Source organism: Podarcis filfolensis (genome assembly GCF_964270895.1).
Source record: "Podarcis filfolensis genome assembly, chromosome: 9".
Taxonomy (NCBI): domain Eukaryota; kingdom Metazoa; phylum Chordata; class Lepidosauria; order Squamata; family Lacertidae; genus Podarcis; species Podarcis filfolensis.
In genome coordinates this window covers 33,383,510-33,400,247 of record NC_139610.1, presented here as the reverse complement: position 1 = coordinate 33,400,247, position 16,738 = coordinate 33,383,510, and the positions used below count along the sequence as shown (strand labels likewise).

Here is a 16,738-nt window from a genome sequence, read left to right as displayed (position 1 = left end):
AGCACTATTTCTGGTTTAGTGGAGTGTGTAACCTGAAGCGTATGTAACTTGAAGCATATGTAACCCGAGGTACCACTGTAGTACTCACACACTTGAAGGAAGCGAGGCATTAAGAACATTGTTGTCCTCAGTCCCATTTGGCACCTAAATAAATCCTGCTGAGAAAGAGAATCCTGAAGACAGGACAAAAGCCTGGCTGGAACACAGGTTTTATAATACTCTGAAGTTGCTGCTTCACAAGAAAACACGGGTGATTCCCCATAGTTGCACTTGTCCCAACTTTTATCAAATATCTCTGAGAAACTTCATAGTGGCTCACCCCGCCCCTGCCATGTTATTTTGTAGGCAGATACTGTGAAGAACAATGTAAGTGTTATCCACAGTTATGTTCAGTACGTGCATAACATCAATTGATTTTATTAAATTTGCCCAGAGTTATGAAGGACACAAGCAGATCTTTGTCCAGATGTGCCAAGTCTCATTCATAATCCGGATGGAGTGCTGTGGGTTACTCCTCAATAAGCATTGGCCAGTAATTTGGCTTAATGGGAAGCCGGGGATGCCAACTTGAATAAAATATGGAGGGGAGGTAAGCCCCACCCCACATAATTGATCACCTGATGGGGCACGCACACATCATTTGGATGGCAATGCCCACCAACCTTGGAGGGGCCCGACCCCCTCAAATATTTTTGGGGGGGAGCTGAAGGGACCTCGTCCCCTAGGAGTTGGCTCATGATGGGAAAGGAGGCACTCTCCAGGTTGGTACAGTAGCCAAAAGGACTGACCTCTTCTACCTTGACAAATGGTTGCATCTGGAAGGGTTTATTTCCCATATGCTTTTTATCTACTTCTATTTCTAAGTGATTGCTGCAGTAAAAACATTTTTCTAATGACAAGTGACCTGCTGTCAGTCTCAACTAAACAAAGCTACAAAGCATATGTCATACTCTATTGAGAGAGAGGGAAGGGTGCCCTGGCTTATTTACTCAGGGTCTTTTGGTAGGGCACAAGCCAACCGTTTGCTGCTTTTGGCTTACTGACCTGGCTAGAGGCCTATGCACTTGCCATGTTTGAAGGGGGCCTCAGGGGTGATTGAAGTTAATGCAAGTTTACTTTTTAATGGGAATTTTGTTTTATTTTTGGTAAGTTTTGGATAATATCCAATAGCTGAAAAACATAGTTGGTGTTATTTTCCCTAAACTTGTATATTTATTTTATATTTTTTAAAAAAAATACGTTGCTTTTTGGTTTAGATAAAAAGGGCTCAGGCGGTGGTATTGAGGTTCTTTTTTAGATACCAAAGAACACAAGTTCCATTTATGTGAAATTCAGGAAAAGGCTTTGAACAAATAAATTACAATAGATTTTGCTTAATATGGGGTTATGTGTATGGATTAGAAGAAAAAAAAGTGAACATTAATATCAGTGTAACACTCTTATTTCCAAAAGATCTTTTAGAGTATATTGTAGCTTATAATTCTCTTAATTTCATTAATAATTATCCAGAATGGTTGCAGAGTGGAATACAGTAATCACTTGTGGTTATGTTCCCTTTCAGTTCACTTCCCTTTCAGCTAAGGGAAAGTTGTCTTTCCAGCAGTGGAGATCAGTATCTTTACGGTTCTGGTCTTATTTGGAGTCATATACCAGCAACATGTTCTTTTTAAATTTGGATTTGGCAGATGCAGCATAATGTCATTGGTCTTGTTTACATGTCACATTAAGCCAAACAGTGCAATTCTGTTGGTACACTGTCAGAAGAGAATTATAGCTGCTTTGCACCTTCTTGGCTCCTGCTGTTGCTACACTGCCAGTAGCTGAGCCATGGTTTGGCTTAGCATTATGTGTGAACCCAAGCTTGTGTTTTGACTCCCTACAAACAGACCACAAGCAGTAAGCCAAAGACAATCTCCCACATTTTGTACAGATTTGGGGGGAAAATGTTTTGATAGACAAAGCTATAATAATAATAATTTATTATTTTTACCCCGCCCATCTGGCTGGGCTTCCCCAGCTACTCTGGGCAGCTCCCAACATAATATTAAAAACGCGATAAAACATCAAACATTAAAAACTTCCCTAAACAGGTTTGCCCTCAGATGTCTTCCAAAAGTCAGATAGCTGTTTATTTCCTTGACATCTGACGGGAGGGCGTTCCAGAGGGCGGGCGCCACTACTGAGAAGGCCCTCAGCCTGGTTCTGTAGGTCATGCTAAGAAACAGATTAATAAGAACCTCCCTGCTCTGCCACCCCACCCCGAGTTCTTACATGAACATAACAATTACATGTGCTCTGCCCGTTTATTTGTAATTTTGTAAGTAGGATTTTATATATTGTTTGTGGTACGTTCAAGCAAATTACAGATACTGAGCCTAAATGGAGTTTGAAATATTGCTTATTCTAACTGATTTGAAGCTTTCTTCTTATCAACACACACACATTGTGTGTGTGTGTGTGTGTGAATCTTCAAGGAGAAGGTTTCACTTATTCATTCTAGAAAGAAATGAGTAATACCAGCTAGTTGCCAACACTGGGGCTGGCGTTGTTGGGGACCTGCCAAGGATCATACCACTAAAGGGGCCCCACTGTCAACCTCTTCCTGGTCCTGGTGGTCCTCCTTGCTGTCACTGCTTGTCCATCTGACCAGAGTGAGGTGATAGGTGTAATTGCTTGCCTCGGTCTCTCCCTCTGGATGGTTTTATTGATTGGAGGACAAGTGAACAGGGAGTGGGAAGAGGAGCAAGATGGAGATGGTGCGTGAAACCATAATACTCTGGGGTAACTGATCTCTCTTTGTATAGCACCCACAGTGTCTGTAAATTATCTATGTTTTCTTTGCAGTGGATTTCCAAAGAAAACAGGCAGAACTGCTAGGATTGCATCTGATGAAGAAATTCAGGGCACAAAAGATGCTGTTATTCAGGACCTGGAAAGAAAGCTTCGCTTCAAAGAAGACTTACTGAACAATGGCCAACCAGTACGTAGCAGCAAGATCTTTATTGACAAAAATCAGTAGCGCCACGTATTTGGTTTGGAGACATTTACAGTCGTACCTTGGATCCCAAACGTCTTGCGAGTCGAACATTTCGGCTCCCAAACGCTGCAAACCCGGAAGTGAGTGTTCTGGTTTGCAAATGTTCTTTGGAACCCGAACGTCCTGACGCGAGTTCCTGCAGCCAAACAGACTTCTGGAATGGATTCTGTTTGACTTCCAAGGTACCACTGTATTTCGAATGTCCCGATGCGAGTTCCTGCAGCCAATCGGAAGCTACGCCTTGGTTTCCAAATGTTTTGGAAGTTGAACGGACTTCTGGAACGCACTCTGTTTGACTTCCGAGGTACCACTGTATTTTGGTTTTAATGTGTAGAATACAGCACATGGAAGGGGGGGAAGCACAGTTGTAAACTGGCAAAATAGACCTTGAAGTAAAACAGACACTGCATAAGAAGAGAAATAATAGATGTGTAGTCTTACAATGGGTTAGAATTAGAGGTTCCCTTCCTCTGACAGGAGAGTCTTACTCCAATGAAAATAGCTTTTGAAGCCAACTTACTCTAAAACTTGTTGCTGAGATTAACGGCATGTAAAACTACAGAAGATAGGCTTCCTTTACGTACTTTATAAATGAGCATTTGCATAGGGGCTGTAAGGGTAAAATGTCCCTCCAGTTTTTGTTCAGGGGGAAAATGTGCCCTAGGGCATGGGCGAGTCTCAGAACTGACTCCTGAAATGAAGTTGCTGTTTGGTGTGTTGCCCATCTGCTTACCAGTAACTGATGCTAATTTGTCTTTCTCTTTCCTTTTGTTTAGAAGTTAACCTACGAGGAGAAAATGGCTCGTCGACTGCTAGGTGCTGACAGCGCTGCAACCGTATTTAATATTCAAGAGCCGGAAGAAGAACTGGCAGGACAGGTGTGGCTACGTAGCTTTGCACTTGCACAGTAAAAAGAGCCAGTTTATTTCTCTTGGTTCTCTCTGTGCCTGCTTGTTTGAGGGCTGATTGAAAGCATTGGTTTTTTGCAGTAAAGGGAATCACGCCTGACTTGGGTTTTCAACTTATACCGTGGATTATTGCTGAAGGAGGCATTCTTAATGCCTCCACACCTGATTCATGGCTGCCTGAATGGAGTTTCCTTCTTTACATGAAGGAAAAATAGACCAAGATCTAGAGGGTTTATCAATGTGCATCTTAGCTGCACTTGAATCCCATAATAGCATGCTATCCAGTATGCCCATAATTGAGAGAGCCGTGCTTCTGTTTTAGAAAAGGATTTTGATGCACATTCCAACTCTTGATGATATAGTCATCAAAGGACTCAATGAAATTTATTTTTAATGCCCAAAGTGTGCCAAATAGTTCTTGCCTTAGTCAGCCTCTCCAGTGTGACAGATATTCTAGACGTTCTATCATCCACATGACTATGCATAACTGGTGCTTTTTTCTTTTAAAAAAAATGTTTTGGGGTACTCTCATTTTGACTCAAGAGAATCGCCATTTTATAGTTCAAATTGGGGAAAAATAAATACAGTAAATGGACAAAAGTACAAAGATTCACAAAATGTTTAGGGGTATGCGTACCCCCAGAAAAAAGCACTGTACATAATGTTTCACTATTCCTGATAACATGGAATGTCTGAATTTGCCATAAGTCTTTCCCCACCCACAGAAAAAAATGTTTATTTTCTCTGCCATTTTCCCTCTGCCATTAGTCCCTCTGGGGCTTCCTCCCATTTTTTGTATGTGTAGGAAGGAATGGATAGTGCCATTCTCTTCTTGAAGGTCATAGAAGTACTCCTGTACTTCAGTAGCCAGTACAATAGGTGAGGGAGACAACCAGTCCTTAAACCAGGATAGCTAACCTGTCGCTCTCTGGGACTAGAACTCCCATCATCCCTGACCATTGCCCATTCTGGGGCTGCTGGGAATTTAAAACCAACACTGTCTGAAGAGCCACAGGTTATATCCATAAAGGATACAATAATGAAAAATCCAAGAAAGTCCAGAGCTTTGATTAGGAAGTATACAGAAAGCCTTCACCAAAGAAACATGGATGTAGGCCCATCAGTTAAATTAACAACATGCATAATTTTAAGGGGTGGGGGGGACCTGAAGATTTTATGGGATGACTAGACTGTGTCTGCTGGAAGAACTATTATGGTTGGGGCAATTGTTTAATCATACAGATGGATGCATGATTCCTCTTACATTGGCAAAACTGTGACATCTGAAGTTAGCCTGAACAAGAGAATAAAATCATGTAAATAAGTGTGATTTAGCCATGAGCAATATTTTAAACAAGACAGAGTGCTTTTTCCTCACAGGATAAGGTGGAAGTGAAATTTTAACATCTTCTCCTTTCTAGCCCCTTCTTTCCTTCTGATCTTTCACTGTCTCAAGATAAACCACGGTCTCTCCATCTTGTCGTCATTTTTGCTTCATCAATAGGTAATCTGTACTTTTGGATACAACCCAGGTCCAGAAGTGAGATGAAAAGTTGGAATAACTTTGAAAAAATTATTTTTAGTTGAACTTGGCAATCTGAACATGTGGCGCATTCTGATGAGTTCTCTCGGGCTGGAGTTGAGTCTCCTTACTTTCGGTGTCTGTCTTCTTTTTCTGCCTTTTGCAGGGAACTGGCTCTCTCGGTGCTTCTGTAGTGACTCCCAAGGATGCCCAAAAGGTTTCGCTTCTCTTCTTTTTTCTTGACTTGCTGTCTGCTGACTTGTTTGTTTTCTGATGTCTTTTCCTTTCCTGACTTTACAAATTTCTGTTTCCATAAATTTATCTTTTTCTTTGTAATGCACAGTTTTTTAATGTTTGTGGCTAACATTTTAAAGCTTTGCTGTGCTGCACAGCCAGACCTTATTTTATTTATGTGATACATTTATTGGATGGTAGCCACCAAGAGCAAGTTATCCTGCATTAACTTGACATCTAAAGGGATGACTGTCAGTAGCTAATCTGAATGGAAGAATGTAGTGTTGAATTCTACCTGTTGTCTAAATCAATTCCTTGTTGGCACATGTAAGAAGGTATCCAGCTGAATTTCAAAGTATTCTAACATTTCTATTGCATACAACCATCTCCCTCCCTTTCTGAATTTGGCACTTCAGTTGGCTTTTATTGAGAAAACAATAAATAATGGGAGGACATGGAATGTGACCATGTGGTAGGTCCTTGAAATTGCACTGCACAATTTCCCAATCTCCAGCTATGCCATAAATTCACTGTTACCATATGCAATTCCTTTCCCAATGCAGGAAGATGGTAACACTGGATTTACCATACTGCTGTTCTATCTGCACAAGCATTCCAGTTTGCCCCATGACATTTTTGGAGATGTGGTGGGAGAAGATACCCCATTGCACAAATGGAAGTCCTTGTGCTGGGCTTTCGCTGAAAAGGCTAGTTAGATTAATCCCACCCAGAGATTCTTATGTTTTACATTCAAGAATACAGTTTTCTTCTTTAAGTGCAATCCTAATGGATTTTGTAATTTAAAATATATATATATATATGTGGAGAATGAAGTTAACTAACTGGAAACTTAGCTGAGCTTTTCTTGTTTGGTAGGAATACAAAGTCTCCAGCTTTGAGCAGAGGCTAATCAGTGAGATTGAGTTTCGGCTGGAGAGGTCTCCTGTAGAAGAGTCTGATGATGAGGTCGAGCATGGAGAAGAAGACCCGGAGAACAGTGTGGCACCATATTTTGAGATGAAGCTGAAGCATTACAAAATATTTGAAGGAATGCCAGTCACCTTCACCTGCAGAGTGGCTGGAAACCCAAACCCAAAGGTAAGAGAAAAGAAACTTGATTGGAGGTGTACACAAAGCATCAGTGGGCTTTCGATTGAAACATAGAATCATAGAGCTTGATGGGGCCCTGATGATCATCTAGTCCAACCCCCTGCAATGCAAGGAATTGTCATGTAATTCTACTCAATATTGATCCAGAGCAGAACTCCATTGTATAGTTAGCAGAGTAAAACTTAAACACGTTGCAGGATTCCCAAAAAAGACCAGAGGCAATTAATATTTCATCCAGCAGAGCTTTACTGCTACTGAAGGCAAATGAGCATAATGGTCACAAATCCAATACATTCAGGATTGGCACAGTCCATAGGAAATCCAGTTGCAGCAGACTTAACTTAAACTTCTAAGTCTAAAACCTTAACACTAAGCATACGATGTACAAAACACCATACCAGAAGGAAGAGAGGTAGAAAAAGAGAAAGTGAAACTCCTACTTGCTTTACATTTATAGTCAGCATTACCTTGACAAAAACAGATAAGGGAAGCCAGCTGTACTCAATTTCTCTGAAGGAATAACGCAAACACCATGAACCCTCTGCTTGTTTCTTTCACACAGAGAAGCTTCCAGAACCCTCTTGAATTAAGTAGAATAGGAAAGATCAGATCAATACTTTCTGTACTAAGAAATGCAACCTGACAGGAATATGCACCTGTCCCTTACAGAAATTGAACCTGCAACCTTAGCATTACCAGCACCATGCTCTGTACAATTTCTCTTTTGGTTAAATGTGCTCAGCAGTTCACACAAATGGAGCCTATGGTCGCCAAATTTCACCCTGTGGCAGCTTTCAGCTCCCAGTTCAATGGCCATGTAATACCAGAGCTCAGGTTGTCTGTGCATCCTTGTGGTAAACAAAGCTGTTTGGGGATCCTATCATGTGGAACTTTGTGGAGCGAAAAGCCCATACAAGGCATCATAGCATTCTTCGATCATGTGGAGCGAGATGTGTTTGCTGAGTACCTAATTAGGTCTATGAATTTGGAGTTTTCTTTCCTGCGGGCTCTTGTTGTCATCCGCTTGGTGTCAATAGCAGTGGTCACCTATGCCTAGAATTGCAAACCCTGACAGAAACATAGTGGCCAAGAACTCCCCAGAACCACTACCGTGGTTTTTGGAAGTCTCATCTCTCTTCCCATGACAATATATGGTCTGAAACTGGGGCCAATTATTCACCCTGAGTCATTCCAAATGGCAGAGCCAAGAATCGTTTGTATCAGAGGAATGCTTTCTTTCTACTCTTCGCATATTTGTTGAGAATGGTTTGCCATGGAGATAGGGAATCTTTTACACAAAGTCTTGATGTACTCTTGGCTGGCAAAGCCAAACCCATAAAAAGCCTCTCTAAAAGGGCAAGAAGTAGAAGTCACAAATTGGATCACCACCGGGGGTTGTTGTCAGATCAGAGGCTTTGCAGTATTATATATCTGATGAAGATATCAGCATGTATAATTGAACTGACTTAATGACATCACCAGGCTTATTTTATCTTCCCGATTCCCTGTAACTGCTTAGCCTGTACCCTTTGTCTGAGGTCACTCTGCAACATAATATTTTAGCACAGTTGATCAATGAACAAGATCCGTACGTAGTTCTTGTCAGGTCTTGCTCTAAGATTCAGCTCTGGATAACATGTGAATAACCAGTTCTGATGTAAGATTTCTTCCACAAGCATGCATTCAGGAAGTCATTTCAGGAAATGATCTTATGTTTTCCAAATAATACATGTTGGGTACTGAAGGGGCCTGCAATGGTTTATGGCCAACTCCCTTTTCAGGAACTTAAAAACCAGTTGTGAAAAGAACTCTTCTGAAATTCTGGTTCTTTTTGACCTAATATACATTTCTACCACTATTATAACTATTACATTTATTATCCAGCCACTAGAGGTGGTTGTTACAGGAGGCAAAAACTTTTAATCATTATTATATTTTTAGTTATAAAAAAATTATAATTCTGCACAATTTTGAAAGTATGCCCAGTTTTTTTTTTATTTTTGAGCATTCAGAATTTTATAGTGAGCTACAAAACCTTTTGGAACAGATGTAACTCTTTCTATCAACAGTTTTATTGTTCACATTCTCAAAAACTGAAAATTGAGATATTGAAAATCTTGCATTTCAAAATTTGATTCGTGGTTCTGAAATTTAGGTTTCTGTACTTAAAACTTGAGAATTTTTCTCCAAAATTCACTGCAAAAATAGACAAAGGCAACATATATGTGATAATGGTAAATTTCAGGGGGGAAAGACTATGGCTTTGGGGCAGAATTGACATCCTGCATTAATTGTTGCATAGCAGGATTTAAAAAAATAATAATGAAAAAACCCATATTTTGCTACTTTATAGTTGTGTTAATCTAGGACACCAGGTATTTACTGTATCGCTACTTCCTGGCAAGCCTTCTGATTCTGTAATGAAAGAAGTGTGTTATGTTATAAAACAATTACTGGCTCTTACAAGATCAACAGATGTCAGGTAACATTACGAAATCTGAAATGTACAAGTTCAAACTTATTTTTGAAGCTTTGCTTTTGCTATGTCCTATAGGTTTATAAATGATAACATGCCTTTTTATGTGAAACAGAAAAGTGATGTCAGTGTAGGAGAACACATTAACAAGCCCTTGTTGGCAGCATAGGCATTTTGCAGTCTTGCACACACATGCAGTAGGAAGAGATACAGCTGACTGCTGAGTGAAATTGACGCACGGTACTTCTCAGTTCCAGAGAACCTTACATGGAAGTATGAACTCCCAGGAGCTGGATGGACAGTGATAGACATTCCCTTAATTTTTTTTGCATAATGATCAAGCATCAGGAAAGGTTAGGATCTTGACAGAATTGACTGTTGCAATCTATACAGTAATAGCTTTGGGTCATCTCTCCTTTTTGTGCTTTTGGGAATGTAATAATACAGCAAACATTCCTTCCAAGTGATTGAGGTCTCCAAGTGTCTTGAGAGTGAGGGTGCTCTCTTAATCCACCCTCTTGCCATGCTTCCTCAAAAAGAACCTTTTAACCAGCAGCTTTCAGGCAAGTTGCCCTGAGATTAAAGATCTTCCTATGAGTTCCTTGCACAAGTCTCTTCTTCATTCATAAATATTGGGAACGGGTAGTCAAGTGTGCCGGCGCCCTTGTAAGCTTACTCATTCAAAGAGGTAACTAATGCTAAGAGGGATAGCTTAGTTTGTCAGGTCTGCTTGTACAACTGGGGGCCACATGTATTTGATGCTGTGGGAAATCCTGCTTCACTTCCCACTACCGATGATTAACATGTGTATCTGCCTGCAGCCTAAGCGTAGCATCATGTCATTCAATGTGGAGTTACTGAAGAAATCGGTTCTATCCCTCCATGAGTATTTATACAAGGCTAGGGATTGGTCCTGAAGTCAAACAAATATAACTCTGTGTACAGCGGCTAAGAGTTGGGAGGGGGAGATTGTTTGGGGGCCCTTTTCCACCCTTGGTAAACGAAAGCGACCTTTTCTGTCTTACTGATAACATTTCAAAGTAATTATAAGCAGCACATGTATTCTGCACTGATAAACTAATGCACAGATGTTAGTCTCAGTGCAAACAAATCCTGGGTGGCAATATCTTGTGAGGAAACCATTAGAGGGAAGGGCAGGAAGGAATGTTCACTGATGAAGATCAAGTCTAAATGTGTATCACCCTTTTTTGGGCAAACTTTCAGTTTCTCTCTGCTGGACAGAAGCCTGGCCTGCCCAGCTGAACAGTTTGCGAGCTGCAAAAAAATATCTGTAGGAAAGTAGCTCTCATTTGCCTTCTGGTTAGTGTGACCTGTGTGTGTTTGTGTTGTACACTCATTTGGGAGGAGAGGGTCATGGCAGTATGTCCTGCTCCAACCCACATACGTTTGTTGATTGTCAGAACTGACCCAGCACACACACAAAATGTGCACACAGCCAGGAACCTGCTATAATCAGGATCTCTGATTGCACAGGAGAGATTATATGCGTGTTGTTCGTTCCAACAGTGTGTTGAATGCAATATAGGAGGGCCTGTCGCTAAGATTTGTCTCCCTCACCCACCACCATCCTGTATTCAGTGTAAAAACATGGGTCAAATGTACAAGGCTTTGCATTTTTCCATGTGTTGAGTTCAAGAAGCTTAAACCACTCATAATGTCTGATAGATAGGGGTGCCTAGATAAAAATGTAAACCAACACACCTCAGGCATTTCATTTTATAGGTGGGGTGACACGCCACATAAGCAGGATATGGCAGGAATTCCAGTGTGGAGGAAAGTCACTGTTTACAACCTGCCCTTTTTTAAAAAAGCAAGGATGAGGTTAAAGTGACTTGAACAAAGTTGCCTGAGATGACATCAGTGCAGTGCTTTTTAAGCCCAGTTTTGGCACTGCTGATTCTTGTCCCTCACTTTAGTCACCTGAGAAAGGTAAGGCAAGCATGGGTGTCTGACCAAGTTCAGACTTGTAGCTGTATCCAAGGTAAGGGAATAGGAGGAGGCTGTTAGTTTGTGCCTGCACTTGCCCACCCTCTTTGCCCAGTTTTGGCATTGGTGGCAGTCCTTAACTTTACAGCTCAACTTCTTGCAACAACAAGAGAGGACCACTAGCCTCCTCACACACAACAGTGCAAATCTCCAGATGCCGCAGATAGGTGCACCAGCCACTGTTAGACATATGGAGAGCAAGAAACAAAAAGAGAAGGAAAGGCAGGGATTTGTTCCATATTCTTATTGTGCCTTTTGAGCCGGTGAGGCTTGCTCACGCTATTAGTTCTGATTCCTGTATCTGCCTCCTTCATCTCTTACGTTTTGTTTTCTGACACAGATCTATTGGTTCAAAGATGGGAAGCAAATATCTAAAAGGAGTGAGCACTACAGGATGCAAAGAGAACCTGATGGGACCTGCTCTCTCCACACTGCAGCTTCCGCCCTGGATGATGATGGGAATTACACTATCATGGCTGCCAACCCTCAGGTAAACCAAGTCTTGACTTAGGAGTAAGCATACTCCTGGGCACAGATCTCGAAAGCATTCACAACCTGGCTCTCAGTTACCTTAATTGATGGGTCATGTCATTTGGGGTCAGGTGATATTTAAAGCATCCATGTTCATCTCACACCAATAGGGCGGGACCAGTAGATGTTGCCAAGTTGCAAACACATTTCCTCCAGGGGATTATTAAAAAGAAGGAGGTTTTTCTGTCGTGACCTGATTCTGAGCAACTGCCATCTAGGCGGTGTTCTTGTGCAACCTTAATGCACCCCATGTTGAGGATGATTAAGGTCTGAACAGTCATGCATACTTTACCCCTGATACTTTGTGATGGCCACCTGCCAGGGCTCCATGTCACCTGAGGGAAGGGGGTTTCTGGCTGACACAGGTGTTTCCCCAGTTTAGCCCACCTTGACTAGTTCTACAAAGTTGAACTACAAATTCCCCCTGAAACCTCTTAATGGTAGTGCAGGTTATTGGCTTCTGAACATGTGGTTGTTAAAATCAGAGACCATACAGGTTTATGAAACAAGTAAATCATTTACTAAGAGTTTACTAAGATGGAAAAAGTATGGAGTTTTAAGAAAAACTATACAGTGCAAAAGTTACCGAAAACCAGTATATTCCCTTTTGAGCAAAATAAAGTAGATTAAAATGCCATCCACTTCCCTTGAACTTAATCAGTCCCTCAGCTCACCAGACTCACTCTTGAAGCCTACTCTTGAGTAGCAGTCCTTTCTTCTTTGTCCTTCTTGTCACCTTTCTTCCCTTGGCTTCTAAAGCTTTTTGTTATCACAATGAGATTGACTTTGATCTAAATGTTTCTAGCCTGGCTACCTGCATAGATGGATTCCCCTTGCCAATCACAGGCTCCACACAACTGGCTATAGGAAGTCGTGGAGTCCCTCAGCCGAGAGAGATGCCAAACTCCTTTTCTGTAATGAAATTCCCTCTTCCCAGTTGAGCCCCAGGGGCAGTGTGGAGCTTCACAATTTAGCCCATGAGTACCCAAATGACAAGATATGCATTCTCATATAACAGTCCAGGGCAACAAAGGAGCTACGGAGGTAATTATATGTTACGAGAAAACTGGGGCACCTGCCAATAGTGGCAACACCATGCTGAATCCCCACTCTGTCCTCCATAATAAAACTTACTCCTGATGTCCTCTTGGGTGTTTCCATATACCCCACCAGGCTAGCCAATGGTGTGGAGTGGCAAACAAACTAAGACATTGGGTAAGCTCTACTGCCTGTTGCAGAAAGAGAAGGGGTCAGCTTAACAGAGGGCAGCAGGATAAGCCGTGCTCTTTTAGTAAAAGTTAGAACACAAGTGCCTTGTGTGATTGCCAAGGGAAATAATACGCTTCTTAACCTGTGTTGCCCCTTGGGAACGTCAGGTCAACAAATGCTGCTCTGTTTAGGTAAAAGATTTCAGAAGCGAGGTCGAAAACCTGCTTGTCAACTAATGTGACCGCCAGAGCGGAATCCTCCAGAAGGAAAGTAGGCCCTTAACTGTTGGCACAGTAGTCTCACTGGGAGGTTGTTTCATGACAACCTGAGACCAAAGAAGTGGTGTTACTTGCATCTCCAGTAGGCTAGAGAGAGCAGGGGCAGCCAGTGCAGTGCCCTCCATATGCTGCTGTACTCCTGCTCCCATCAGCCCCCAGCCAGCATGACTAGTAGTGAGGCCTGCCCACTTGTTACTGTTGCTGCTTTGTTTTAAATGCATTTGTTGTTCTTTTGTTTTCAGCTGCTTCTATTGCTTTTATGTGCAAATAGTGGTTCAGAAGGTGATTAATAAATTAAGCATAATAATAATAGGAATTGTGATCCTGCAATGTCTGGAGGGGCACTGCATTGACCATTCCTAAGGTAGAGGAAGTTTTTATGGTACAGTGGTACCTCGCAAGACGAAATTAATTCATTCTGCGAGTTTTTTCGTCTTGCGAATTTTTCGTCTTGCGAAGCACGGAACTGCACTTCTTCAAGCAATGCACCCAGTTTTAAGAAAAAGGAAACAAACTTGCAAGACTTTTTCGTCTTGCGAAGCAAGCCCATAGGGAAATTCGTCTTGCGAAGCAACTCAAAAAATGAAAAACTCTTTCGTCTTGCGAGTTTTTCGTCTTACGAGGCATTCGTCTTGCGAGGTACCACTGTACATTTATTATCACCCTTGAGTGTTTTAAAGCAGGGGTGTGAAACATGAGGCTCTCTCAGGTATTGTTGAACTACAGTTCCCATCACCCCTGACGGTTGGCCATGCTGGCTGGGGTTGATGGGAGTTGGGATTCTAGAAAGACCTACAGGGTCACAAGGTCCTCATCCATCAGGCTTCAGGGAATTGGCTTCCTTCACCCCGCCCTTTGGCAGTAGATAAACAGAACAAAGGAAAAGGAGTCTTCTTACCAGTTAGAAACTTTAATAACCACAGCGAGAGAACAAAGAACACCTCTCCTAGAAATGGCGGCGCTCCCAATTAAATCCACTCCCCTCTCCATCCCTATTAAGCTACGTTACTCCTATGTCTTGTGATCTGGGCTTGGAGCTGCTATGTTTTCTGTTCTGCCACTTTCTGAGCTCTCTGGGACTTTGGGGAAGAGGGGTGGCTACTATCCAGAGACTCTGAATCTGTTAACTCTTTCTCTTCTGGTGTTTCTTTTGCTAGCTGTTCCCCATCCCGTATTTCCCAGCTTCTGCCTTCTGAACTATGCCCCTCTGCAAACCACTGTTCCAAATCTACACTGTCCTCCTGCTCCAGGGAAGAATTGGGATCCGGAGGAGGGGGTGGCTCCCACCATTCTTCCTCAGCGCAGCTCTCCTCAGCACGGTCCCTGGCATCATCCCTGATTTAAAGCAACAACAGCCTGACCCTGTGCATAATTACTATTTGTAAGGCCATCCAACTGAGTGTGGGTTGTTCTCAGGCAAGGAATGGCAGCTGAAGTGCGCTTACTGGCACATCCTTTTCCAGACACCTACTTTGTTCCCTCCCTCTTCTAGATTGCAATCTTAAGAGTCAAAAGAATAAAATATATTTGGTGTAGCACCAAAGATCTTTCCAAACCCAAATTGCAAGTAGGATTACATTTAAAAATAATGAGCTCTATCACTAAAGCACAGCTTATCCTCTTTGAGAGTGTTGTAGCCTGTTGTGAACGTTGCTAGGCTACTTAACCATAATGGTTCCGTTGCTGAAACGCTTGAGAGCCACCACTGTCCCCCCCCCCTTTTGTGTAAAATACATAGGACTTGGTTTGGTATCACAAATATTAGAAAACCATGAAACATAAATGTTGAGTCTACATAAAATCACTGCTGTGAACATATATAACATTTCCTATTATGCATGTAGACACTACAGTAGTAATTTCCGAGCTCTGTTAGGGCACACTGCATTGCTGACAGAAATTGTGCCAGTTCAGACATAAGACTAAGCTATGTTATAGCATTGCATCCACAAGACTTGAGTTCATCCCCCTCTCTTTCTCTGGTGCAGCCACGAGGAGGATATTGGAAGCTTCCACTTTTAAACTAAGAAGTGTTCTTGGTTACGTCTTAACTTGGGGAAACTTTGATTAGGTTAACCTCTGGTTAATTTAATCAATTCAGGATGAAACCATGGTTCATGATCCTGACTCGTTTACTAGCCAAAGTTTAAACTAACCAGAGTTTATGTAAGTTCTGAAATAACAAGAAGCATCATTTAGTTTAAAAGTAGAAGTGAAGAATTGAGAGGACAGGATAGTTTGTGAGCCTAAGGCTCTCTCATATAACACCACCAAACCATAGTTTTGTGATATATCCCCAAAGGCCCATGGATAAAATAAAAACCCCTGTAAGATCCAAATATCTGTCCACAAATGAAGCAGACTGCTGCATCTCTCTCCAATCCAGTGTTGTGACCTTGCCTGCTTCCCATCTGCCTCTGCTGTGAGTGGATGGTTTGCCACATCTCTGCACAGGGACTTATAGGAACATTCAGACATAGCAGTTCTTTGCATCTCTGCACTACTGTGGCTTTGCCTCCACCTAATCAGGAGGCATCGGAATGCGGGTGGCGCTGTGGTCTAAACCACAGAGCCTAGGGCTTGCCGATCAGAAGGTCAGCAGTTCGAATCCCTGCAATGGGGTGAGCTCCTGTTGCTCAGTCCCAGCTCCTGCCAACCTAGCAGTTCGAAAGCACGTCAAAGTGCAAGTAGATAAAGAGGTACCGCTCCAGCGGGAAGGTAAACGGTGTTTCCATGTGCTGCTCTGGTTTCACCAGAAGCAGCTTAGTCATGCTGCCCACATGACCCAGAAAAAAATGTCTGCAGACAAACGCCGGCTCCTTCGGCCTGTAAAGCGAGATGAGCGCACAACCCCAGAGTCGTCTGCAACTGGACTTAACTGTCAGGGGTCCTTTACCTAATCAGGAGGCATATCTAGGACAGGGTCTCATGTGGACACACAGGCGATACACCCATCTGAAACCGATGCTGGAGACAGAGTCTAGTTGAGGAACAAGCCATTTCCAAATCCAGTTGCCACAGAGACACGTGAACCTCAAGTCAATGCAGGGTGGTTGTATTTTACAACTGAATGTTTGAGTGTGCATGCACTCAGGGATAATGTATGGACTGGAACATAGCAGGGAATATACAGAGGGAAACAATAGGCTTAGAGACACTTTTGTAGAGTGTTTCCTAGTGCAGCAAGTTTTTTTTTAAAAAAAAATCTTTATTTACCCTAATAATCTAGCCAGAGATCTTGGCTTACAGTCCCGTGAGCCTTCTAGGTATGCATGGCTCTATTATGTGTGCCCCAGAGTGCTTGTCTTCTCCTCCACTCCCCCCTTTCCTAAATAGCAGTCCTCCTCCTTTGCATGTGAAATTACTTCTCAGGATCTGCAGAGTTGTTGATAAAATGGGTTAGGGATACAGTGGCGGTGCATGTTT

At 42.3% G+C, this 16,738-nt stretch overlaps 1 protein-coding gene and 1 long non-coding RNA gene across 15 annotated transcripts in view; one reads left to right on the top strand and one right to left on the bottom strand.

Annotated features, from left to right (window-relative positions):
- Positions 1-16,738, top strand: part of PALLD (palladin, cytoskeletal associated protein) — a 216,108-nt gene that overhangs the window by 182,425 nt on the left and 16,945 nt on the right. For 7 of the 14 annotated variants that reach the window (XM_083631002.1, XM_083631009.1, XM_083631011.1 and 4 more), the window contains 5 exons: positions 2,845-2,980; positions 3,814-3,915; positions 5,634-5,684; positions 6,578-6,799; positions 11,635-11,784. In XM_083631002.1, coding sequence (XP_083487128.1) covers positions 2,845-2,980; positions 3,814-3,915; positions 5,634-5,684; positions 6,578-6,799; positions 11,635-11,784 — 661 coding nt within the window. The remainder of the gene's footprint in view (positions 1-2,844; positions 2,981-3,813; positions 3,916-5,633; positions 5,685-6,577; positions 6,800-11,634; positions 11,785-16,738) is intronic. The other 7 variants (XM_083631008.1, XM_083631010.1, XM_083631012.1 and 4 more) reach the window with 1 other exon arrangement.
- Positions 7,034-13,684, bottom strand: LOC310770562. The gene is made up of 2 exons (XR_014552273.1): positions 12,956-13,684; positions 7,034-7,391 (listed from the first exon to the last, which is right to left on the bottom strand). It is a non-coding gene; the product is annotated as an uncharacterized lncRNA (long non-coding RNA).